This window comes from Argentina anserina, chromosome 3 (genome assembly GCF_933775445.1).
Source record: "Argentina anserina chromosome 3, drPotAnse1.1, whole genome shotgun sequence".
Lineage (NCBI taxonomy): Eukaryota > Viridiplantae > Streptophyta > Magnoliopsida > Rosales > Rosaceae > Argentina > Argentina anserina.
The window spans coordinates 14,159,899-14,187,894 of record NC_065874.1 but is presented as its reverse complement, the minus strand read 5'-3'; the positions used below and the strand labels follow the sequence as shown (position 1 = coordinate 14,187,894).

General features: G+C 36.8%; 1 protein-coding gene across 1 annotated transcript; it reads left to right on the top strand.

The window, feature by feature from the left end:
* The first annotated feature begins 9,490 nt into the window (after positions 1–9,490).
* LOC126787117 (probable serine/threonine-protein kinase PBL23) lies at positions 9,491–11,458 on the top strand. The gene is made up of 5 exons (XM_050513047.1): positions 9,491–9,616; positions 10,013–10,194; positions 10,290–10,479; positions 10,593–10,984; positions 11,183–11,458. Exons 1-5 carry the CDS (start codon positions 9,493–9,495, stop codon positions 11,456–11,458), a joined length of 1,164 nt encoding a protein of 387 aa, XP_050369004.1. The 5' UTR covers positions 9,491–9,492.
* The last annotated feature ends 16,538 nt before the right edge of the window (positions 11,459–27,996 follow it).

The window sequence follows — 27,996 nt, the reverse complement described above, 5'->3', positions numbered from 1 at the left end:
GCATAGCATATCCTGATTGAAATCATCCACTCTCTTATAGTCCAATAGACGGATGTTATCTCATCTAACGGTCAATTCAGGAAGAAGCTTATCATAAACGTTGTTGTACCGCAAGCGTAGTTTGTCCCATAATTCTTTAGGATCTTTTACGTTCAAGTATTGCCTCTTGAGAGTTGCATGGATGTGACGTCTCATGAAGATGAGAGTCTGAGTCTTAGCCATGGGTGGGAAATCAGCAGGAGGGTCGGCAAACATGCCTTCAATCCCTCGGCTCTCGAAAGCGAGTTCCATGTCGGAAACCCAGCGGTGGTATTCCTTTCCTTCTAGATCAAGAAGGCCAAATTCCGGTCGAGATGGCGATGACATCTACAAAACGAATACGAAATCGATTAGATTCAAGTATAATAGGAATTAGAAGGGGTGACGTATATGGTCACAAGAAAAAATCGATGCAAGCGGCGATACTCATGATCGCACCCAAAACAGCGGTGCACTCAGGCGACCACACGAAAATCGATTAACTTCCCTTTCAAAACAATCGTGACTCCCCCAGGACCGTCACACATAAAACATCGACCAAGAGGGGAAACCCATCCCTCTATAGTCTCATCGGCGTTATAAGGAAGGCCGGAATTAAGACAAGAAGAAGGTTAATAGCGCCCGATATAATATATCTATACGTTCAAAAACGGGAACGATTATGAAAAATTTACCTTTGAAGGTTTGTAGTATACGGGAGTAGCTTCTCTTGAGCGAAGTCTTTGCTTGTGAATTTCACGTCTCTTGCGTGAATATGCGGGAGGAGCAATTTTGAATGCTTTGATGCGGGGACTTGCGGGGCAAAAAGATGTTTTTGCGGAGCGAATGCGGAGGAGACCCTGCGGTGCTGCGGGGATGCGTGCAGGGCTGTGGGCAGGGGCTGCAGGGGCAGCGTGCAGGGGCTGGCTACAGGGGCTGCGGGGAGGGCTGCGTGCGGGGCTGCGGGGGGGGGGGGGGGGGGGGTTGCAGGGGCAGCGATGCGGCGGCTGCAGTGGCGGCAAGCAAGAGGTGCGCCGGCAAGGAGATGCCGGAGCTTGGAATCGACGGCGGCCGGCGGAGGAGAAAAGAGAGAAAAAAAAATTTAGGGCTCTAAAAGTTCGGGGTTTTAGGGCAAAGTGCGTGATAACGTGATGCAGGATGAAATAATTGTGTATTATTGAATGATATGGTGGCCTATATATAGGCATTTACAAAACCACAATCCCGTAGGATCCAGAGTCCTAATCTATTACGGAGATGCTAATCTATCTCCTAACAGGAAACCTATTAGGCTAAGACACACATAATGGTAGAATAGTAATTCTCCCAGAACAGATACCTATTTATATTGACCAAAAAAAAATGATACCTATTTATGCATAGGGGCATATTATGTTGTACTACATTGAAGTACGTGGTTCCTTTAGATAAGAGCTTCGCCTCCCAAATCTCTCTTTTCTCTTTGATAAAACTCTGGTTGAACTAGCCATATCTTTTGTTTGTTCTTCCTCTCTTTTTTCTTAATGCTCAGCAACCTGAATCTAGGAACTTTAAATGAAGGACTAAAAAACCGACAATCGAAGATATATAGAAGATCTAAAAAATGGAAATTTCAATGGAATTATCTGAAAATATTGATATAGAGACAAATTTTTGACAAAATTTCATAGAAGCTTGAGAAATATCTTACAAGGGAGCATTTTTAATGAGAACCAGTTAGTTGAAGACTAGATGAGGAATTACTCATTTCAGTGATTTTCATATTCATATCTCGATCGTTTAGTTTTCAAATATATACGAGTATAATCATGCAAATCAAAACTGAGAATCGTCTAGGCATTCAAAACTGCAATTTACTAATTAAGTAAATTGGTAAACATACAACAATAATAGTGGACATGAATCTAAAGGATTCAACTGTAACCTAATCGATCCCAGAACTAATTGATACCTCCTCATGACCACTCTCAATAAGAAAACTGCTCCAATAAGCACTACATACCCAAACCTCCGATACATATGCAAAGACAATCCTCCAAGTTACATTCACAACAAGAATGGAATGATGTCAGAATAATCCCTTCGAATGACATGCACCATGAACATGGAACACTTAACGATACGACCAACACTCTACCTACCGACACCCTAAACCCTCACCGAAGGAGGAAGGACGACAAAACAACCTTAAAATACCTAAAAAAAACAAAAGAAAAATACCTAGGTTAAAAGACCCAAGCCCACCTAACTGACCCATCCTAGGCCCATTAGGCCCACGTCCATCTCAACAAATCTTTAAAACTGGTCGCCCATGATTACACCGACCTGCCGCCAACTTCGTCTTGTCAATTAGCCTCTCCGTCGTCGACGTTGGTCATCGCCAGAACCATTGCTCGTGTCTATGGTGACGGTGCAGCTCACCACCCTACGATATGCAACCCAGCTACGTGGGATGATATCCAACCCGGATTCGCACAGCAACCCAGACTAGCGAACACGGCCTCCATTTCCCCATTTCATTACACCACACATCTGCAAAGGCTTCACTCGCCCATGACGAGTACCCGACCACCAACTCATAGCGACAACATGGAATTTCCACCGAGATTAACCACTGCAAACCCAAAAAATAACGCATCAACTCTAACTGCAAAAAGGCCCGCCACCCTCTCGATTCCCACTAATCCCCCGCCATGCTTTGTCACTAACTTGGCCCGCCACAACTGCTGTATGACGAAGACACAATTTTTTTTTCGAAACCTTAAAACGTTCCTGTTTTTGCGGAAAGCTCTACAACTACTTAGGCTTATCAAAACTAGTCATTCTCAAGAATACAGTTCGTTCTTTATGTAGAAGTTGGTTATTACATAGTGGGCGAGAAAATAGGGTTTTTGGAATGACTTTTATTTTATTTTCAATTGCCTGAAATGTATTTATGATTTATTTTGTTCATCAAGTTTTTTTAATATTTCAAGGAGTTTTTGGTAAAATAATTCTTATAAGGCTAGCATGCCTTATTTGGGTTATAAAAGTATACATTAATCACATTTAAATGTTCAAATCTAGTGATTTTCTATAGATAATTGACAAATTGATATGGGATCTGAATCTTGTCCTAACCTATTCTCAAGCTGAGCTACCTAAGCTTCTTCTAGGATGATGACACATCCAAGTGAGATCTGATAGGTTACGATCGTTTTAGGTGCATGTAATGTTGTTTTCCTAACCTATATCCCTTAGTATTGGGGTTAGTGTTGTTTTCCAGCGGTTTCTTTTTTTATGGTGTTGGGTGCTTGTGATGAAGTAAGAACAAAACAGAAAATACAACCTCCTTCAACTAAACTACAATCTCATCTTGCTTCCAAGAAATCCTCGCCCATGCTTGAGTGTTGGAGAAGAGCAGTGATATAGGGTCTCATAAAGGCCTTAAAGGTCTTAATCCTATGTGTCAAGTCTAGTCACACACTATATCATTTCTAAAACTATGCAACATCATTGTTAAGTAAAAAGACCATCAAATCCTTTCAAATCTAATGGTTATTATTTATTTAAAAAATATCTAATGGTTATAATTTGTTATTTACATTTGACTTCGTTTTTTTCTTAATTAATTTGATTACCTTACCTCTTTAGTTACAAGGATCTCATGAATTTAATTAATATCTTAATATATTTCCTTTCCATATTTAGATCTTTTGACATTCTTTAATTTACTAGTTTGTGCAATTGTGCAAGGAAATAAACATTTTCATAAATAAAATACGATGTCAATATGAATTTTGTTAGAATTACACAGTATCTTTAGTGCAAATTTTGTTAGACCATGAAAAATCACGATTTTTTTTACTAACTTCGAGTTAAATAGACCAAGACAACACACATTAGGAATAATATATCAATCATTAAATCAGTAATGGAAATGCATAATTTAATCCATTTGAAAATTACAATTGACAAAATGTTGCTTATTGTCTTCCTGGTCAATTCAACCGGCTTTCACAGTATCATGTCAATGCGATTCACAAGCACACTGATCATACATTACTTGATACCAATGATTTTTTTTTTGTGTGGTTCTATTAAAACCACATACAATATAACAATCAACACATGTTTATGTACTATAACCAAGCAATTCTTGTACAACAATATAAATATAGTCACCACAATATAATCTCATTTTTGAAATAAAAACCGTAACATTATATAATATAACAATCCATATATATGTATCGTATTTACATTTTTGTACACATACATAACTCACTATATTATATAGATGACACAGTTCACTCTTTTTAAGAAATCGTAAATATGAGTCACCGCCAATGGTAAACTTGTCATAGTAAGATTTACTCACATTCACCACAGTCCATAATTACTAAAACTTTTTAAAATCATTTATTAAAATAGAGTTTCACATACCCATGAACCGTAGATGATCAAGTTCACGTAATTTAAACCAAAACGTATTTTTAGAACCGTTTTTATAAGCTACTGATGCAATTACTATGTTAACAACTCAAACTAACTTCAATAATTATAACACTACTTCGATCATGATGATCATTGTGAGGTTTAATCACCTTATTTCTTGCATGCAACTTCCATGACACTGAGAGCGATTCCCTCACTCGTTTCGTCGGTCACCTATTAGCATGATAAAATGCTTAGAAAACGATATGTAGAATCTCAGGTGACGATTCATTATAGTTGAACACTGTTAACAAAACACTGTTCATGCGCCGGTGACCACCGATAATCACCAAAATTTACCACCACAATCTAAACAACATTTCCAACAACTTTCTAGTTGACACCAAAGTCTAAATCGAAGCCTAAACAGTCCAATCAACGAAGAACATAAAATCGGCACTATTCACATACCATAGAAAAAGAAATTGTCGATTCTCCTTGTGTGTTTTGAAATAGATAAAATTGTTTTAGGGGGTTGATATACATCTTACAAGCTTCAAAACCCAAGAACAATCACCTGGATTGATTGCCGGAGGAGAGAGTTCTCCTCACTTCTTCAAACAGAACAGCCGTATTGTTTCTTCATTTATGGGCTTCAAACAGCTCCAATCTCTCTCAAACACTAATCTAGATCGGTAGGGGATGAAGAGACGGTTCTAACGCCACCGGTCTCACTCAATTCCGTCGCCGGACGACGGAGATATGACCGGAAAAAGATTCGGCAATAAAGAGGGAAAAATCGCGTGAATATTACCCGAGCTCGGGTGAATGGTAACCGAACTAATTTTGAGAAAAAAAAACTGATTTTCTGATTTTAAATCTCTTCTCTTTCCTTTTGTAATCATCCCAAAATCAGAAAACAAACTTCCGTTGCTAACAACTTTCACTATGACATCCGATTAAAGCGTGATGCGCGTCTATGAACTCATATTAACGAACTCTACGACTTTTATGAATGAAGTTTTCAGAGATGAGTGATGGAATAAAAGTCAACTCTTGAGCCACAAAAAACGTAACGTTTTTGAACTTAGATTTCCGAAATCAGTTTTGTTTCGCAAGGTATCAACGAGGAGACGTAAAAATGCGATTTTACTCAAATTACCAAGCTTAATAATCTTCAAGAATTATACGAATTAAAACCGAAAATTTAGGGTATTACACATGGTCTTTTAGTTGAGCTCAACATGTCACGAACCCGAATTTCGAATGATAAAAATTCGAATTTGAAACCATGAAAACTCAAAAATAATCTCAAATATACTGAAATCATCTTATCATAACAGTGTATCAAAACTGAGTCCACATCATGACTCAGTCAACTCAAATAATACACAACCAATGGAAATGTAAAATTCACTCAATCCTCACCACTAACAGTAGAAAGAAATCTTCGACGTCTTCAGAGTAGTCCGTCAATTCTACTAATCCACACCTGCAGAACTATCCCATACACCATCGAATAGGTGCACCGAGATTGTAAACACAAACCCGGTAAGCTTTGCAGCTCGCATGAGTAAAACAACAATACAACTCGTGTATAAATACAAAATAAACATACTAAAGACATATAATTATAAATGTACTCATGAGTCATTGGACAACCCATCTGGTTGTCTAATAATATCTGAAAATATAAGTGCTCATGAGAAATAGGGAAACCCCTTTGTTTACCCAAATACATTTATAATACGGATACTCATGAGCGCTGGTACACCTCTGTTACGCCTCATGAAATACGCCGTCAGACATTGAGCAAACTCTCGCTACCCAATATCCAAAAGAAAAATACTGAAAATATTTAATTATAAATGTACTCATGAGTCATTTGACGGCCCATCTGGTTGTCCAATAATATCTGAAAATATAAGTGCTCATGAGAAATCGGGCAACCACTATGTTTACCAAATTACATTTATAATACGGGTACTCATGAGACCCAGGTACTCATCTGTTACCCCTCATGCAGTACACCGCCAGGCATTTGGCAACCCATTTGCCACCCAAAAATCCTAAAAATATGGGTACTAATAAGTTGGTAACCCATTTGTTACCCCTCATGCAGTACCCCAGCAGACAGACTAGAGCTCTAACTGTATCGTAATTCTTGCCCGGCCAAGGCTAGGTTCCGACATGCCAACAGGTCTGAAGACTGGTCCGAAGACAGAAAAAACACGTCCGAAGACATAGCACACGTCCAAGTAATTTTCTCACTCATTTCGTCAGTCACCTAATAGCATGATAAATGCTTAGAAAATGATATGTAAAATATCAGGTGACGATTTCAGTACAGCTAAATGTTGTTCACAAAACATTGTTCACAGAACACTGTTCACGTTTTACTGTTTTTCTAATCACTGTTCCAATGTACTGTTTTACCAAAACACTGTTCACGGTACTGTTTACTAAAATGCTGTTCACATTTACTGGTATTCATGCGGCGCCACTGTTCACCGAACGGCACCAATGACCACCAAATTTCACCACGACATATTAAATGATATTCCTAACAACTTCCTAGTTCACCACAAAATCTAATTCTGAGCCTAAACACTTCAATTTAACAAGAACCGAAAAGTCCCAATTTAAAAACCTAGAATTTCTTTTCTTCGATTCTCCTAGCACACAACGATTGCGGTTAAATCTTTTGGAGGGTTTGTAACATGGAAGAAGACCTTCAAAATGGGACAAGAATCGTACCGATTGGTTGGCGGAGAAGGGAGATCCGACGAGTTGAAGTTCGGCGAAATGTGTTTTTTCGGGAGAACTTCTGGGCTTCACCGCTCCTAAACGGCGGCGAGATGGCGGGTGGCGCTACCACAATCAACAGGGGATGCAGTAACCTTTCAAATGTGACCAGTGCGCCGCTCTATGGTGGCCGGACGGCGGAGATCCGGTGGCCCAAAGTCAGCCACTCGAAGAGAGGAAAATCTGGGATTCCGGGTATGAATAGTTCCCATGAACAGTACCGATCCGAAATTTATGATTTTTCTCTCTTTTTCTCTTTAATTCCCCTATTTATACTATTTTCCAAAAATATCTAAATACCTTTTGATTCCTAACTTCTTCATACAAACTCCGATTTAGGCGTGCCACATGTCCACGAATTCGTATCGACGAGCTCTACGACTTTCTTTAAGAAGTTTTCTAAGAAACCCAATGAGTCAAAAGTCAACTCTTAGACTCGTCAAATTGAACGTTTCCGAACAATTAATATTTCGAACCCTTTCGTTTTCATCCTCGTCTAATAAAATTGGACAATGATCAACTTAATAATATCAGGGAACTCATTGGAAATTTGATATGATTTTTCGGGGTATTACACAACAGGTCAATGGTGATTTTGAATTGGATATATGCAAGTCTGCTATTGCAGATGCAACCAAAGATATTGACGTTACAGGGTTTAGTAGAAGAGTCGAGGAGAAGTGCGCAGTTGGACACCAACTGAGGAAGATCAAATATTTTGGTACTGGCTGAAGGAAAGGAAGATATAAAGGAAGCAATGGCCAAGAGTTTTCTCAGGAGCCTTATTAAGGATGACGAGCATGGAACAAAACAATGTGACGAAGTTGCTATAAAAGTAATCAAGAAAACAACTCTGAAATGGCTTTCAATATTTCAGCAGTTGAGGGATTTCATGTGAATTAAGACAAAACTGCTGTGATTAAAAAGAGCATGGTCATCTCTTCCACACGGTCATCTTGAAAAGGCAAGAAAATGGAAGTCATAATTTGGGAGCTGAAGTGACAGATAAAGGAAGACAGGGAAGAAACAATGGCTGAATGGTTTGCTAAGAACCTTATGGAGGTTGACGAACAGCAAAAAATTGCAAAGTTACTGTATTGTAGAAGAGAGATCAAGAAGGCAGTTCTTGAATGGTTTTTCAAGTTTCCAAGACATGTAGATGACCATGCAGAGAATTCTGCAAGTAAAATTCCTGAGAAACTGGCATTAATTATTGTAGTAAATCCTGAATGAGATGTAGATTTTGGGGCAAACCTAGGGAGACACAGAATCCAGTGTATGCACTTTTGGATGGTTTCACATGGTTTCATTCTATGCCTTTAACATTCATATGGTCTAGTTTGTTATATCAATGGTGTACTTTGTTACAATGAGAGGTGATCCTGTGGCCATTTTAGTGCTTGAGATTTTGAAAATGAAATAGTGTTTGTGCTTCAGGCTAGTTGAATCTGTTGCATATCCGAAGCTTTTATTTAGCAATTTACTGCATTTGCTTTCTGATTCATGCATTTGTTCTTGTGATTAGTATCAATATTTTAGTATCCCAAGTTCCCAACTTGTTTCATCTGTGTTCTCCGGGTTTCTTGTTAACCTCATTTATTTTTAACAAATAAGTTATTATTTTATAAAATGACACATCTCACTTGATAAGTAAATATGGAAAGTTTTCTTGGTTATCTGTTACGCATATATAATTTACAGCACCTGGCTATAACTTTAGAGCCCTAGCTATTGCTATAAAGATGTACAAAAATGGTTGGGAATGATCTTGTCCAATTAAAGGACAGTTAAGTTTTGACATGGATATAATGGCAGGTTTTTTTTGGCCCCCCATTTCGAGAAAACAAAATCCAGATTTTGGGTGTTTAGATAATGAAAAGAAGTAGTTAAACAAAAAGTGAGTCTCTACCTGTCTCTCTTTATTTAGAATACTTGACTTGGTCTTTTTGGGTGTCCGAACTAATTGTTTGGAAATGGAGGTGAAGCAAAATGAAGAACGTGAAGGATATCGAGTTCTTGGGTCTTGAAGGACCAGAAAAACATTCTGGTTTTTCGTGAGCCAAGGCAAATCGATATCCATTCTCAAAAAATATCTCAACTTGCATCCTTCACGCTTATTTATTTTCCTGGGGTTTAATTGAGTGAAACATTTGTGTTTTATATCATAATCCCAAGTTTTTCCTAGGATATGGCTGCAAGATTTGGATGATATAAATTGGAAGGTGCTCTGGTCGGATTGAAGTATCGGTAACGATGAGTTGTTTCCAATGTTGCATGTCCGAAGAGAAAGTCGCCAGAAAGTCCTTGAAAAAGAGCATAAAGGAATACCATGACACCAAAACATTGAACTCCTTTGCTAACATCTCCTTCAAAACTGGTAAATTCTTCTAAACTTTCTCCTGATGGAAATTGTAGAAATTGTGAAAAACTTGGCTTCTATTTCTTAATTATATAACTAATATCAAATGTATATATGCATGGCCGCATAGGGGTGAAATGATCCTATTCAGTTTATTACAAGTTGTCTAAGTTTTGTCTGATCAAAAAAGCAAGTTGTCTAATTTGTGATTATATTTGTAAATCATCTGAAAGCTGCCTGTAGAACATAAGTAGACTAATTATATAAATTATAATTTTTTTTGTTTCTTTGGACAATCTATGAAGAACATGGATAAGTAGAAATTGACTAGGTAGCTTATATGCAGCAGCTAGTTCAATCTGCTGGCCTCCAATTCAAGTTCTTGAATTTTAACCTTAGCATATTAAAATGCAGATAGCAGTAGGAGAAAGTACATTACCGATGAAATAGCAAAGATAGGCAAAGGAAATATTGCCGCTCGGATTTTTACTTACCGCGAATTATGTGTTGCAACTCAAAACTTCCATCTTGATAATCTGATTGGCGAAGGGGGTTTTGGAAGAGTGTACAAAGGCCACCTTGAATCCACCAACCAAGTACATTTTTTATCAAATTATCATTGATTTCATCCAATTTCTCATCAATTTCCTTCTCTACAGATGTTGTTTTATAATTAATCTATCTTGTTTAGGTGGTTGCTGTTAAGCAATTAGACAGAAATGGATTCCAAGGAAACAGAGAATTTCTTGTAGAAGTTTTGATATTGAGTCTTATTCATGCTCCCAACCTTGTCAATTTGGTGGGATATTGCGCCGATGGTGATCAGAGAATTTTGGTGTATGAGTACATGGCCAATGGTTCCCTAGAAGATCATCTACTCGGTATGCACCACATTAGTTTCTTGCTTTAAAATTCTACTATATATTCTAGTTTCTTGCATTGAAGCATTTTGTGAAGTATACGTATTATATAACACGTCTTACTTTGCTCCTAGATATATCCCCAGACAAAAAGCCCTTAGATTGGGAAACTAGGATTAAAATAGCAGCTGGAGCAGCAAAAGGACTTGAATATCTACATGAACAAGCAAACCCCCCTGTAATATACCGTGATTTTAAAGCATCGAACATACTGTTAGACGAAAACTTCAATCCGAAACTATCTGATTTTGGCCTCGCAAAGCTTGGTCCAACTGGGGATAAGACTCATGTGTCTACCAGGGTGATGGGAACCTATGGATATTGTGCACCTGAATATGCTCTCACAGGCCAACTGACAACAAAATCCGACATTTATAGCTTTGGAGTTGTATTTTTGGAGATAATCACAGGGAGGAGAGTTATAGACAACAACAGACCAACTGAAGAGCAAAATTTGGTTACTTGGGTATGTTCAATTCTTGTTAATATCATACATTTATTCTCAAAGTCTAAATTTTGGGGTGTAATGCTTATATAACATGATATTGATCATAACCTTAGTAAGCAGATGCACATGAGGAAGTTAAGCTTGATACATTGGTTATGTCAGATTCCAATTAAACAACTTAAGTATCTGAGGTTTAATAGTCTTATACTTGCGCAGGCACAACCATTGTTTAAGGACAGAAGAAAATTTACATTGATGGCAGACCCATTACTAGAAGGGAATTATCCCATAAAAGGCCTTTACCAAGCACTTGCAGTCGCAGCTATGTGTCTTCAAGAAGAAGCTGCAACTCGGCCTCTAATCAGCGATGTTGTAACAGCTTTAGAATTTCTATCAGTAGATCACCATGGTGAAGAGGGTAATGGAAATGAGGAGAATATTGATGGTGCAGATGAGGAGGGTGTTAAAGAAGAAATCTCCAATGCATGTTAATGTTTATGACATTGTTCATGTTTCCTGAGAAAACTCCAATGCATGTTGTAGCTAGCTAGACTTTGTAAAAAAACCAGTACCCCCATTCAACCATTGTTTCTAATATCGCTTATTTTTCCCTTCTTATCTCCCCACGGCCATGTTTGGATTAAGGATAAATGCTAGAATTTTCAATCGTAATATTGACAAACCAGAATTGTAATGAAGAGAACCATCAGAAGCAAATGTTAAGAGATGATATCAACTAAAAACCTCAAAAGACTAAAACCGTAGCTATTTTGGGGCAACTGGGCGTAACAATAATATTAGATGATCTCTTATGGCCAGTGGCGGAACGTGAAAAATAATCTCGGAGGGGCCAATTTTTTTGCCGGAGGGGCAATTTATACTAAACATATCACTAACTGTGTAATTAAAACCTAATTAAGGGAAAAATTAATTTTCGCCGGAGAGGCCGTGGCGCTCTCTGGCCTCCAAAGAGATCCGCCACTGTCTAAAATATATGTTGATACAGTGAAGTTACTCTAGTCAGTCACTCCTAAAGAGAATAGAATTTATATATCATTGACCTGTTTTCTATAATTTTATATCCAGCAATTAAATATATGTTTTGATCTTACCAATCTCAGTTGCATAAACCATTGAAGCTATGTGATACATGAATGATAAATCAGAGGTGCCTCCGGGAGAGCAGTCAGTTAGGAATTGCATCAAGTTTGCGTCAACTTACTCAGCTAAGTGTGCTGTATTTGTAGGAGCATCTACATTACTTGCAAGTCAAAAAATAAAAGACAATTGTTTTGTGCACCTCTTTTACTCCTAATCCAAATTATGTATAATGTCGCCACTACAAAGTAATAGTGCTTTGTGGTATTTTTAGATTGCAATCATGGGGCTGGTTATGTCTAGAGAATATAGCTTATCTAATCATAAAATCAGTCTCCTTGATCTCACTTGTCATCAGAGGAGACCAATTTCTGCTCATTTCTTCAGTTTGTTGCAGTAAAGCACCAAATGATTGTGTGATTGATTAGTTAAAAGGTTTGTACGTAGTAAGAACTTTACCAAAGAAATTAGTTAACAGCCTAACACTAATGTTTGAGCACTGATTTTTAAGTTTGTTGAAGCAACATTGTTAAAGAACTCTTATTGAAATTCACAAGAGTCTAGTCGGTCACTGCTAAAGCTACTACTTTCATTTCTAGTTGAAGCATTAAGTGCGAATATATGATTTTTCCATCATTAGCTAAACTGCATTTTAATTAATTGTTGAAGCGATGCATACACTAACTGCAAGATATATATATATATATATATATATATACATGTGCCTAGGATGAAATGTATGTGTTTAGTTAAATTAGTTTCCACCGTCCAGTTGTTACAGAAAATTACTTCCATTTGCCTTCCTAGTCCCTTGAAATTTCACCTTGAAACAAGGCATGCTATCAAATCTTATGTTCTTCTCCCGGGGGGGGGGGGGGGGGGGGGCATGCACTCCTCTGGCCTCCAAAAGGTTCCGCCATAAGTTATGGCATCAATATTGTACGTCCAAGCTTCCCCATGTTTTTGTCTCCTGAAATGTTGAAGTCTCTTGCATAGGCATTTCCTTAGATTTTATGGACTGAAGCCATAACTAGGAACGAATGCACTAATTAAGAGTTAGGACCCTGTATAAGATGCAAGGCTAGGTTATTCAACATTATAAAGGTCCAACCATAATTGTGAAAAATAAAATTCGTTGGTAAATACTAAAGAAAAACATTTTGTAGAATGACAATCTGAAAACCAATAAGAGTGCAGACACGTATATAAATAAAATATGATTTATTTATAATTAAGCGCGGGGTTACAATCTTTGTGTACTCCTCTGATTCTATCTCCGTGTGTAACTTGGCTCAAGGGTGACGTGCACTTGATCTTGAGAATTTGAGTTTGATTTGGATTTGATGAAGAACGATCAATTTGGTGGCTTGATGATTCTTCGTGGATTTGAGTTTGGATTTGGATTTGATGAAGAACGAGCGATTTGGTAGCTTGAGGATTCTTCGTGGACTTGAGTTTGGATTTGATGAAGAATGAGAGATTTGGTAGCTTGATGATTCTTCGTGGACTTGAGAGACTTCGGGATTTCTCGAGAGTGATATAGCTCTCTTCTTCTCCAATGTAAAAATCCCCCTTCTCTTTATGTTGGAAGGGGTATTTATAGTGTCAAGAATATTCTATTCTATAGAATATTTTAATGACACTAAAATAATAATATTTCTTTAGTTGTATAATTAAATCAATATGTATTTTCTGATTAATTTAAAATTAGTTATGAGAATAACTAAATTAAATAGATTCAAATAATTGATTTAATTATAACCGTAAACAAATTTATAAAATTAATCAAATGTCCGATTACCATTTCGATCGTCAATGACATTCAATTTCCAATTAAAGTCGGAATCATGTAGCTTTGATTACGATCATCCGTTTATGTGCTGACGCGAATTTTATTCGGGTCTGTACTGACTTTGTTGACTTTTGGGGCACGTGTGCAATTTTGTCGGGTTCTTGGTCGATTTAATCATTTAATAAAAATGATTTACTTTATTAAATTTCTTGTGTCTACAAATGCCTACACTTCAAGTCGTGCTGCAGACATGTCGTCGTCACGTGCCGAAAGCGCAGCTTGAAGTATGTACTTTAATTTGGAGAATTTGTGGAGCTAGCTTCGGGACTCCGCAAATTTTGTAGTAATCTTTCCTTATGACTTCCGAGATTTAGTTCGTCACAAAGGGAAATTACTGACTTTCCCGTCGATTTATTTGATTTGGTGTTGATTCAGTATGGCTTGATCATTTATTGATGATCGTTGACAAATTGCTTCTCTAGCATTAATTGTTTGGGAGTGTTGGCATTTATTGATGATCATTGACAAATTGCTTCTCTAGCATTAATTGCTTGGTAGTGTTATTTTTTTTCCTGCCTGCATTAATGCAGCGACATGCTTGCCTATTTAATCTCCTGCAATCTTTTAGTTCAACACACAAGCATTTCATTCAATACTCATTGTTGTTCAGTTTTCATCTTCATCTTCAACCTGAAGTTCTTTCGTCTTGCCACTCCAAACTGCAACAGAAGGCCATGGATGCAAGGTAGTTTTCTATTTCCCTTTTTTTCCCGTAGCTTCTCGGTAAAATTCATGCATTTCAACAATCAATATGCAGAAATTTTGAATTTTGATCCATTCAATCCAGAAAGCTAACAACAAGACTTCACAACAGGTATCAAGAATAATATAATCAAGCAGAAGCAGCCTTTATGATTGAAGCACGAAGAACAACACAGCTTCAAGAATTTCCAAAATCTAAATTCCTCAAATCTTCATCAAATCTAAGAACTAATTACACAGACTTGTTTAGCACGAAGAGGAGAAGAAGAAAAGTACTGAAGTTAACCCAAACGGTGGCCGGAGAGGCGATCGGAGACGCCGGAAAGAGCCGACTGTCTCCCCCTTAGTTCTCCTGTTTCCGGCGGCGGCGAGGCCATCCAAGGCCAGAGGGAGGACGACGACGGCGAGCTTGTGGTGATGTAGGTGGTGCGCCGACTGGAGGTGTAGAGGTGTCGGAGATCGGGATTACAGGAGTTGTTCGACCGTGTACCAAGTTCCTGGGTTCCTCTCGGGCTGTTTATATTTTTCTCGGCTAGTATGATCTTGTGCGGGCATGCCCACGGGCTTTAAGGTGCGACCCCTTTTTTTGACTTTGACTTTTTTTTTCATGGTTTGAATCTGATTTTTTTTTAGTTTGATTTTGACCCCCTTTTTTGTAGGATTTTGACAACAATTCGAGCACTACGGTTAATCTAACCATTCGACTTCTTTAGAAACGCGTTGATTTCTGACGGATTTGAAGAACGTAAACGACCTAATCGCTTGACTGTTCTCATTTCATAGATTTGACAACACTTAATAAAAGCGTTTTAGGCTTTACGCATCACATTCAGCATGGCGGCTTTCAGAGTTTGAAGAACGTAAACGACCTAATCGCTTGACTGCTCTCAATTCATAGACTTGACAGCACTCAATAAAAGCATTTTAGGCTTTACACATCACATTCAGCATGGCGGTTTTCAAAAGTTTCAAGGACGGGACGATTACTATCCTCGAGGATGTTGAAGATGAGAAATATGGTGGCACCACCTTAACTGGGTTGTACTACCGATGCGATTGAAGACTGAACCTCTACTTGTTGTTATGTTCACACGGTCAAAAACTAACACCCTTGTGATTGATCCTTCAATACGTTCTGATGTTGCTCTTCAGGGATCTGGACGATGTGATCGAACGACAAAATGCAAGGGGTTGACTGAACCTCTTAACTCTTCTCTTCAACTACCTATACACTTATATGTTGCACATTGGCTCTCTCCACCCTTCTTCTTTATGAAATTTTGATTGACTTGCTTGAAGCGAAACCGAGACCAGCTTTAGAAGAATCAAATCTTGCCCCTTACTCTCTTAACTTCTTTTGTGGCTCATCGAGCTCATGCGCCATCTTTACTGCAGTTTGATCGTCCTTTTTTCTTGATGAACCAAAGTCGTATCCGGCCTTTTCTAGCAGCTTGTATGCGTTAGGATCAAACCCTTCACTTGTTCTTTTCTTGGGCAGCGATCCATGTTCCGTCTTACCTTGAATTGGTTTGACAAGCCCCTTTAATGGCTGCTTTGTGGGATTTCAGTTACTCACCTTTATTAATGGCAATGTTGACTCCTCGTTCAACAATTTCACATCATCCTCTTCTAATTTTCGTGGGCACTCTTGTGACTTTGTCTCCACAAATGGAGATTCCCCCTCCCTTCGTCTAGACTTCGGAACATTGCGAAGGACCGGAAAGGCATGGCTGGCTTTTCTTTCTGCAGACGATGTTGCCACTTCAGATGAGACTTTTTGCGACACTTCACCATGAAGCTCAATGTCTTTTGATTTGGCATTATTCTCCCTAAATTTAGCGGCTTTCCCCGTGGAGGGTACTCCAACCGGAAGGACTTCTTTCATTGACTCCTCATCTGTGTAGAATTTAGAATCCGCAAAGTATGATTCGGCTTCTGTGAAAGGTTTAGTATCTCTTACCACGGTTTTCACACCTCCGCGATAGAACTTGAAGCATTGGTGTAAAGTGGATGGCACGATGTCATTTTCATGTACCCATGGTCGTCCCAACAACAAGTTGAACTAGGGGTGGGCACGGGACGGGATGGGACGGGACGAGGCTCATCCCACGTCCCGTCCCACTCTTTTAAATCCGGACGGAACGAGAGTTTTTAAAAATGCATCCCACTCGGGATTAATCCCGGTTGGGACGGGATGGGATCGGGACGGGACGGGATCGAAACGGGACGGGACAAATCCCACCTTCCTATGAAGTTAAATAAAAACCTATATTTTTACTTTTTCATTAACAAAGTAACATTCAATAATGAAATTTTAACAAAAAAAATACATATTATGTTCAAAATATTATAATTTACCATTATTATTTGAGTTGATATAATTTTGGAGTTATTAAGAACATAAATTAGTTTCATTTTGATAAAAATATATAAGAATTTTTAAGTTTTCATTAAAAGTGGGACGGGACGGGACGGGATAGGATGAAGCGGGATATACATTATTCATTCCACGTCCCATCCTATTATTATGAAACGGAACGGGATCGAGACGGGACGAACGTTTTTAGACATCCATCCCGTCCCATCCCTAAAAATTTCGGGACGGGATCGTGATTTCACTAATTTATGCCCACCCCTACTTTGAACTTCTGACCTCAAAAAAAGGAGACTTGCTTTTACTTGTTCACCTTTTCCTTCACATGATTCAAATCAACAACAATGAAATTAATTTCATAAAAAAACAATAATGAAATTAATTACATCATCGGAAAAACAATAAACTTAATTAGCGAAAGCAAAATAATAGCTAGTCGATCCCATATTGGATCTAGGATTGAGTGGTATAATCTAAACCTAGAACAAAAGGAAAATTACAGATAAAAAAAAGTATAGAATTTGGAACCTGATGATGGACCAAAACTTATTGGCTTTATTCGAATAAAATTGATGAATATCTAATCTAATCAAATTTATATTCAATAACTACACATACAGTACTAGGCTCATTTAGTCACATAATGGTCACCTCTGTTTTAAAAATAATAATTTTTTGAGGAATAGGCGTCAATAGGCTCCAATAGAAGCACCCAAATGTTATAGTATCTAGATAAGTAATAATAAGTGAAGTATTTTTTGTACAATTTTTGCAACACATGAACTATTTTTTTAATAGTCGAAGATGTGACATCCATTAATGAAAAACATGACCCACCGGAAGATATCCGGCTACGTCAATAATAAGTCATAAAAAACAAATCTAAGCCTAAAACTTAGCTTCATATGAAGTAATACAACTTTAGAAATAATAGTCTACAAGTAACCAAAGAGACAGATGCTACCAAGATGACTCCCGAAGCTACGTAAACACAACCCTAGGACTAGGCCCAAAAACCCAGATCCAAACCCATGCCAAGAACATCAACGTAGACGCAAGTCTCCCATTAGCTTGTTCCGCCTCCGGCGGCCGATCGTGCTCCCACCGTGTTGCCATGAACACCAAAAGTTGAGAAACAAGGTATTGATCCCCCGCTTGAAAACCCAAGCCGCTGCCTCGATGTCCAACTAGAAAGAGACGCAGGAGATTTGATTCGCTTCAAGGAAACTCCAACCATGTCGCTGCTAGGAACCATCGCCACAGTCTCGTCCCTTCGAAGCCTTGATTTCCGACCCAAAGATGCCGCACGGGAGTGAAAAGCCCCACCACCCTTCATAATTCTGCGCCGGAATGCCTTTCCGGCTAACGGGATCGAAGTCACCGCCACCGTTTCGCAAAATCTAGAAGACTAGGTTTTTTGATTGTCTGCCTCTTTACGTATCAAACTTTCTCTTATTGTCATAAGGAACACCTCTTTGCAAACATGAATTTGGGAAAGGAACAAGAAAATGTACAACAACAAAAAAGAGTAAAAGGTATTTTGTTAAGAACAAAATTTTCAAAAAATAAAAAATAATAAGACAAATACTCACTCTCTCTCCCTCTCTCTCACCATAAACAGCACCCAGACATCAACGCCCTCTACAATATCTCATCTCATTATACTAGCTATTCTCAAAGCCGAAGCTTGTCCACAGACATCAACCGGTACCATTTTCTCCTAAGCTCTAGTATTGTTTTAGCTTATTTGCATCTAGTATTTTGCTCATGATGCTTAATTAGTCGTAGAATCTTACAAGGAAGTTTGGTAAAGTTCAAAATTCTAAAGAATATTAATAATTATTTCTCATTTAATTTTTTTGAAAATCTATTAGTCACATTTCCACATCCAATTTGTTCAAACATACAATATTAATTAGTTTCATCAAGATTGTAAATCTTATTTGTTCATGATCATAGACTCATAATATATCTATGTTCAAGTTCTTAGCACTCATAATTGATTATAACAAATGTATTCAAGCGAGCGAAACCTAAAAATAAATAACCAAACAAAAAAAAACTAAAAACTAGTATGACTTGCATCATGCACCTATCAAAATTTACATAAAATTTACTTAATAATTGATTGTGAATGATTATGAATTTAAAGTACTTGGAAAAGAATAAGGTGAGATTTTTTTTTAGTTGTATGGTGAAATTTATTTGGTATAACGGATTTTCTACAGTGATCGAGATTGTTTTGGTAAGATGAATTATTTATAGTATGATGTAATTATTTTGATAGGATGGGTTTTGGTAAATTCACACGCATTAAAAAAAGTCAATACCAATTTGAAAAAAAAACTATCTAAGTCCTATTTTTAGAGGAGATATTTTAAATACACACCTCAAATCTCTTAATACACACTCATACTTAATACATTATCTATTTCAATTCTCATTCCAATATTTTTACTAAATACATCACATAAAAAACCTAAAATACCTTTGAATTAAAAAATCATAAAATACGTCATTATTTGGATATACAAGGTTATTTTTTACCGTAATTAGTATATTAATATATATACATATATATATATATATATTAATATCTTATAGATATTCATATCGATTCTTATTTGTTTTTACAAATTATTATAGATTGTAATTGTTTTTTTTTTTACAAATTAGTTAACCATAAAAAACTGATAAACAACATGAAGAATATATATATATATATAAGAGAAATGGATGAATTAATTGTTTAAAGAAGATGAACATTTCTCTGTTAAGAATGTATGAAGATGAAATTTAATGAACGATGAAAATTATAATTCTTTTTCATGAATTAACTCGTTTGAGACTCTAAAAATAGAAATGATATTTTTCAGTGAAACTTAAGGAATGAATTGATTATTTGAATTTCCCGCTTAATTTTCCATCAAAATATATACTAATTTAAATTTCCCTGAAATTTTTCTTATTTTAATTGTTTCTAAAAATAAATTCTTAGTTTTGATAATTTAATTTGTTTTTAATTTTCTGAATTATTACATGTATCTATTTTGGTCATTCAACATACATGCAAAATGTTATTTGAATTATTCAATAATAGGGGTGTGTATCAAGAGTTTATGGGTGTATATTTAAAACTTTTCTTTTTAGAGGTATGGATAAAAACTATTTTGAGAGAATAACAAAGAGAGAGCAAAACAAAACAAATAAATTAAGAGCTTGTTCTTTTTCTTCTGTTATTTTATTTTCATTCCAATAAAGACTCGACTTTTTACATTATTCACACACTTCTCTTATGCTTCTTCTCTTCATGTTACTCAATTTTTTTCTCCTTTCCTTTTCATTTCATTAGTCAAAAGCTTACCCTTTTTGTGTTTTTACACGGACTCCTCAACTTAATTTATCTGATCTACGTTTTTCATTTCGGTAAAGGATAGACCTGTTTGCATTCGGTACTCATCATTCAAAACTAATAGACCTCACACAATCTGTTGCACAAAGCGTAAACTCTGAAACCCTATTAGACGGTTACAATAGGCTTTGCGTATTACTAGATGTCTTAGTATGATATGTAAACTGAAAATCTACTGTGCAAGATCAGAGTCGTTCCCCCAAATAACTAGCATGAGATGTGACTTTGTATTCAACCATACTTTAGCTTCAATTTGTTTCCATATCTTGTCCTCAATATTAAGTACCTCATTGAAATGGATGTCATCTTTGTGAGATTGATGTATTTAGTAGATTCCTCCACCCTACTTGGAATTGGAAGCTCTGCAAAGTTTGCACCTCCTCCACCCACATGACCTTCAGACATTGAAATGCATCAACTACTTTTTCTTGACAGTTACTTCCTTGTGCAGTACAAGCATTTTTCTAAATAACCATTATCGGCATCGTATCGGTTTTACAAAATAAGGATATATCAGGGATATATCAAGGATATATCGGGATATATTGAATTATATTGGATTTATCAGATTTGTTAATATTTAATTAAATTAAATATATTTATAAGCATATACTTCAAAATATACAAAATAAACTTGAGAAATTAAAACTTATACTTCAAGATGTACCAATTAAACTTGAGAAAAGAAAAACATTTAATTGTTTTGACAATGAAAATATATAAATAATACTAAGTACTAAGTACAAACTAATAAAAATAGGTGCCTACAAGATAGATTGAGATGATCATGCATTATAAACTCTCTCATCATCGAATTCAAATTCAAACTCAAAGTCATCATAAACACTGCCTAACTACCTAATTATGTATGATTTTTAGATTATGTTGTTTAAATAGATCTATATAAATGAAAATGGTTAACTCTTACATATACTGCCACTTAAAGCAGTAATCATGTTCAAATGCATAAAGACATTCAAGATGGTTATTAAACTTGGAAAATGAATAAAATCACATATTTCATTTCCTCGTCGATGTCGAACCAAACAAAACTGACTTCGGAAAATTTAAATTGAAAAACGTTACGTTTTCTGTGACTCAAGAGTCAACTTTTATTCCGTTACTCTTCTCCGAAACGTTCCTTCCCGGAAGTTGTAGAGCTCGTCGACACGCATGCGTAGACACTTCACGCACATTAATTCGACATCATATGTGAAAGTTATTGTCGACTGAAGTTGGTTTCCAAATTTAGAAAATGTATAAAAGGATGTTTTTTGGAAACCCTAGTTTCCTAATTTGGAAGCAGCCTCTCTCTCTCTCTCTCTCTCTCTCTCTCTCTCTCTCTCTCTCTCTCTCTCTCTCTCTCTCTCTCTCTCTCTCTCTCTCTCTCTCTCTCTCTCTCTCTCTCCCCCGGAGTCTCTCTCCCTCCCCGACCCCGACCTAATTCCCAAACTTCACCACCAACGATGTCCCCACTCCGGCGACAGTGACCCTCACCACCGGTCCCAAGACCACCGCACGCTCGACTGCTCCAACCCCCGGACGAGACGCGCCCTCCCTCGCCGACGAGTGGCGTTTTCGGCAAAATCCCATCGCCGATTCAAGCTTCGCCGCCGGTGAGTTTTGACCCATAGATTCTTGCATTCGACCTCTTTGCTGGTTTAGCACGAAATTGGAGCTCAAATCGGAGGCTTTGACGTCGGAGGTGAACATGGAACTACCGAAGCTTTCCGGCCATTTTCCGGCGATCTGGGTTGCAACAAAGGTACGGTTGTGATCTCCTCCTCATGCTCTTCATCTTTCATGTTGGATGTTTGTTGTTTTGATAAGTTTTAGGCGGAGATGGTAGAGTGGCGCGTGTCGCCGTTTTTGGCAGCGCGTGGGAAGAGGTGAGGGCGGTAGGGGCTAGGTTATCCAACTAGGACGGCGTAAGAAGTGGAGTTGCGGGTTTTGGGGGCTGCGTGTGAGGTCATGCGCGCCGGAGGGTGGCGCATGAACCCCACGCGCCGCCACGTGCGGTGGCGTGTGAATAGTAAATTATGAACAGTAATTTTGTAAAACGTAATTTCTGAACAGTAGATTGTAAAAGTAATTTCTGAGCAGTAATTATAAAAGTAATTTTTGAATGGTAACTTGTAAAAGTAATTTTTGAATAGTAAATATGTGAATGTAATTACGTGAATAGTAATTGCAACAAACAGTGACTTGATGAACAGTAATCAGTTGAACTTATTCGGCATCTGTGGTTTTACGTATTATTTCTAACCGCTTTATTATGCAATTAGGTGACCGACAAAATGAGTGAGGAAATTGCTCTCGGTGTCGTGGAAATTACATTCAGGAAATAAGATGAGTAAACCTCACAATGATCATCATGATCGAAGTAGTATTATATTTATTGAATTTAGTTTGAGTTGTTACCATAATAGTTGCATCACTAGCTTATAAAAAAACATTATTCTAAAAATATGTTTTGGTTTAAATTACGTGAACTGGATCGTCTACGGTTAATGGGTAAGTGAAACGTTATTTTAATAAATGATTTTAAATTTTTTTAGTGATTATAGACTATGGTGAATGTGAGTAAATCTCACTATGACAAGTCTACCCTTGGCGGTGACTTATATTTTTGAATTATTAAAAAAAAAAGTGAAATGTGACATTTATATAATATAGTGGGCTGTGTATGTGTACGAAAATGATAAATACGATACGTATATATGGGTTGCTATATTATATAATGTTTCGGTTTTATTTCAAATGTGAGATTATAATGTTGTGACTATATTCATATTATTGTGCAAGGTTGTAGTATAATAACATGTGTCAATTGTTATTGTACATGGTTTTAATATTGAGTCTTGTTAAAATATTTTCTGGTCTTCGGACGTGTTGGCAGTAATCGGAACCAAGCCTTGGCCGGGTGTCAGTTGTGATTCAGTTAGAACTCTAGTCTGTCTGCCGGTGTACTGCATGAGGGGTAACAGATGGGTTGTCTGGGTCTGATGAGTACCCATATTTTTGTGTGATATTGGGTAACATATGGGTTGCCCATTATCTATCGGTGTACTGCATGAGGGGTAACAGATGAGTACATGGGTCTCATGAGTACCCGTATTTTAAAGGTAACTTGGGTAAACAGATGGGTTACCCAATGTGTCATGAGTACCTATATTTGCAGATGTTATTTGACAACCAGAAGGGTCGTCCAATGTTTCTACGAGTACATTTATTTTTAAATGTCATCAGTATTTTCTTTAGTATGCGATGTGTGTTATACTATTGGTTTACTCATAAGAAGTGCAAAGCTTACCGGGTTTGTGTTTACAATCCCGATGCACATATTCGATGATGTAGGGGATAATTCTGCAGGTGCAGATTAGCACAATTGGAGGGCTTTCTATGAAGATTGTTGAAGCTTATTTATTCTATTTGTTGTGAGAATTGAGAGAATTTTACATTTTCATTTGTTATAATACTTGAATTATAAACTGATTTTGTAATAATCAAATCGATTGAGTCGTACTATGAACTCAGTTTCGATACACTGTGATTATAAGATGATTTAATATATTGAGATTATTTTAGAGTTTTCATGGCTTCGATTTCGAGTTTTATTACTCGAATTTCGAGATTGTGACAAATGAACTGAAACAGATTTGCTTTGGCATTTAAACAAATTGTTGAGATGAAACATAAACTCACATCTATGGAAGTGCCACTGATCATTCACACCTTAACATCAACCTATATATCACAATCCCGAAATTTCGAATGATAAAAATTCGAATTCGAAGTCATGAAAACTCTAAAACAATTTCAAATATATTGAAATCATCTTATAATAATAGTGTATCGAAACTGAGTCCACAACACTACTCAGTCGACTTGAATAATACATAACCAGATTATACCTCATTATTATAACCAATGGAAATGTAAAATTCACTCAATCCTTACTACAAACTGAAGAAAGAAATCTTCAGAGTAAACCCTCCGAATATGCTAATCCCCACCTGCAGAACTATCCCCTACACAATCGAATTGGTGCACTGGGATTGTAAACACAAACCCAGTAAGTTTTTCAGCCCGTATGAGTAAACCAACATTATAACATACATCGCTGACAAAGGAAATATAACAGATAACATTTAAGGACAAACGTATTCATGTGACACTGGGCAACCCATCTGTTACCCAATATCATTTAAAAATATGTGTAATCATGAGACACTGGGCAACCCATCTGTTACCCAAAATCATTTAAAAACATGGGTACTCATGAGACCTAGGCAACTAATTTGTTACCTCTCATGCAGTACACCGACATGCACTGAGCAACCCATCTGGTTACCCAAAATCATTTAAGACATGGGTACTCATGAGACTCAGTTACTCATCTGTTACCCCTCATGCAGTACACTGACAGACACTGGGAAGCACATCTGTAGCCAATGTCACTAAAAAAAAATATGGGTACTCATGAGACCTAGACAACCCATCTGTTACCCCTCATGCAGTACACCGAGAGACAGACTGGAGCTCTAACTGAATCGTAAACGACACCCGGCCAAGGCTCGGTTTCGATTACTGCCAACACGTCCGAAGATAGAAAAACACGTCCGAAGACAGAAAAAACACCTCCGAAGACAGAAAACGTTTTAACAAGACTCAATGTTAAAACCATGTACAATAACAATCCACTCATGTTATTGTACTACAACAAAGCGACTCTTACTCAAATAAAATAAAATAGTTGCCACAGTATAATTCATTTGAAAATAAGAACGTGACAGTATATAATATAGCAACCCATATATATGTATCGTATTTACCATTTTATATACATACACAGCCCACTATATCATATACATGTCCTAGTTCGATCTTTTAACAAAAAAACGTAATTATGAGTCACCGCCAAGGGTAGACTCGTCATAGTGAGATTTACTCACATTCACCATAGTCTATAATCACTAAAACCTTTTCAAAATTATTTATTAAAATAGCGTTTCACTTACCTATGAACTGTAAATGATCAAGTTCATGAATTTAAACCAAAATATATATTTTTTAAAAAAATAATTTTTATAATTAGTGAGGCAACAACTATGGTAAGAACTCAAACTAAATTCAGTAATTATAACACTATTTCGATCATGATGATCATTGTGAGGTTTACTTACTTTATTTCCCGCGTGCAACTTCCACAACACCGAAAACGATTCACTCACTCATTTCGTCGGTCACCTAATAGCATGATAAAATGTTTAGAAAATGATACGTAAAATATCAGGTGATGATTTCAGTACAGATAAATGTTGTTCATAAAACAATGTTCATGTTTTACTGTTTTACAGAACACTGTTCACGAACAATGTTCGCAGTAACTATTCATGAACACTGTTTATAGTACTGTTCATGAGGGACCACTGTTTCCCGACCATCACAATGACCACCAAATTTCACCACCACAATCTAAATGACATTCCTAACAACTTTCTAGTTCACCATAAAGTCTAATTCTGAGCCTAAACACTTCAATTTAACAAAAACCGAAAAGCCCAAATTTAAAACCTAGGATTTCTTTTCTTCGATTCTCCTAGCACACAACAATTTGGGTTAAATCTTTTGGAGGGTTTGTAGTATGGAAGGAGACTTTCAAAATAGGAAAAGAATGTTACCGATTGGTTGCCGGAGGAGGGAGATCCGACGAGTTGAAGTTCGGCGAAATATGCATTTCCGGGGGAACTTCCGGGCTTCACCGCTCCCAAACGGTGGCAAGATGGCAGGTGGTGCTGCCACCAATCGACAGGGGACGCAACAACTTTTCAAACGTGATCGGTGCGCCACTTTATGATTGGACCAAAATCGGCCGTTCGGGGAGAGAATTTTTGGATTTTTTTCGCGGGTGTAATTTCCCTATTTATACTATTTTCCAAAAATGTCCAAATACATTTTGATTCGTAACTTCTTCATACGAAATCCGATTTAGGCGTGTCACATGTCCACGAATTCGTATTGACGAACTCTACGACTTTCATGAATGACGTTTTCTAAGATTCCTAACAGGTTAAAAGTCAACTCTTGACCCCTCACGGTAACGTTTCTGAGTATAAATCGCTTGAACACTTTCGTTTTCTCCCTCGTACTATATAATTGGATCATCACCAATTTAAATATCTCCGAACAATAATTAGAAAATAATTATAAATTTCTGGGATATTACACACAATTTCTATATTACCTATATAACATGATTAACATCAACTAACACTGATTCACATCTTAACATCAACTAACAAATTCTATCACAAAACAACAAAATTTAACAAAATAAAACTATAGGAACACTAATTCAAACAACATATTCAATGGAAACACGTATTCAAAGTTTTAAACAATCAAGCCAGTACGACAGTACCTGAAATATCGAATTGGGCAACAGAGTTGGGCACGACAGAGCTGGAGCTGGACGCGACGAATCTTGGTTTGATATAGAGTTGGGCACGACAGAGCTGGGCGCGATGAAACTGGCCGAATGGATCGATTGTTCTCCTAGTCTCTCTTTTTCAATTCTTCTCAGATCGTCGATAGGGTTTAGATGAATAATGAATTAGATGATTTTTAGCGTTGAAGGGCGAGGCCGCGAAAGGTAGAAGGTCGACACAATTTTGGAAAAACAACGCAAATTTTGCAACACGACATTGATCATTAAAAAAATCACTAAAATATCGGGTCAAACCGATATATCGCCTGTTGATCCGATATTTTGCGCTGACTGATATATTCAGACGATATGACACTTATTGTATCAGATTCTAAATATCAGCGATATATCGACAGTATATCACCGATATATCTCGATATTTAAAACATTGAGTACTAGTTGTCACTTCAGTTGACAACACTCAAAATTCTACCTTACCCTCAATTACTTTGAACACCAAGAGATCCACCTCCTCATTCTAGTATTGTTTTGCATGTCAGTATAAATTTAGCTTCTCAGTTATGCATTTTGTTACTGATATCCTACGGTTGATTTTTTTTTTTCAAATTTTATTATCTCAGTATAGTTTATAAACAAATAAATTTACACTTGAGCTACTATAAAAATTATATCACATTAGTAGGTATATTGTGATTCACGTGACTAAAATTCACAAAATGAAACTTTTACCATAAGATATGATAATCAGTTCATCACACTAAAAAATGGCCATGGTACAAAATTCACCAATTTTGTTTTTATTCGGGTCTTGATCCACGTAGTCAAAATTTAATTAACATAATGCATCCCTAAAAGCAGTTGTGTGCGTATTATAAACTATTTCAATTTTTTTGCTTTGATAGAGCGGATTATCACTGGACCTTTTTAATTTTGGGAATTTTTTGGCACATGGTGAATTTTTTGAGTTACCGACACATTAAAAATACTTAATCAACAATTCTCTAATGAGTGAAAACTAATGTGTCGATATTAAACTACACGTTGTCATGAGCGCGAAATATTCTCGGAATAATTTACCGATGCTCGAAATTTATTTTATGATTTTACTTTTCTTTTTATTAATTGTTGTGATTACTTTAAT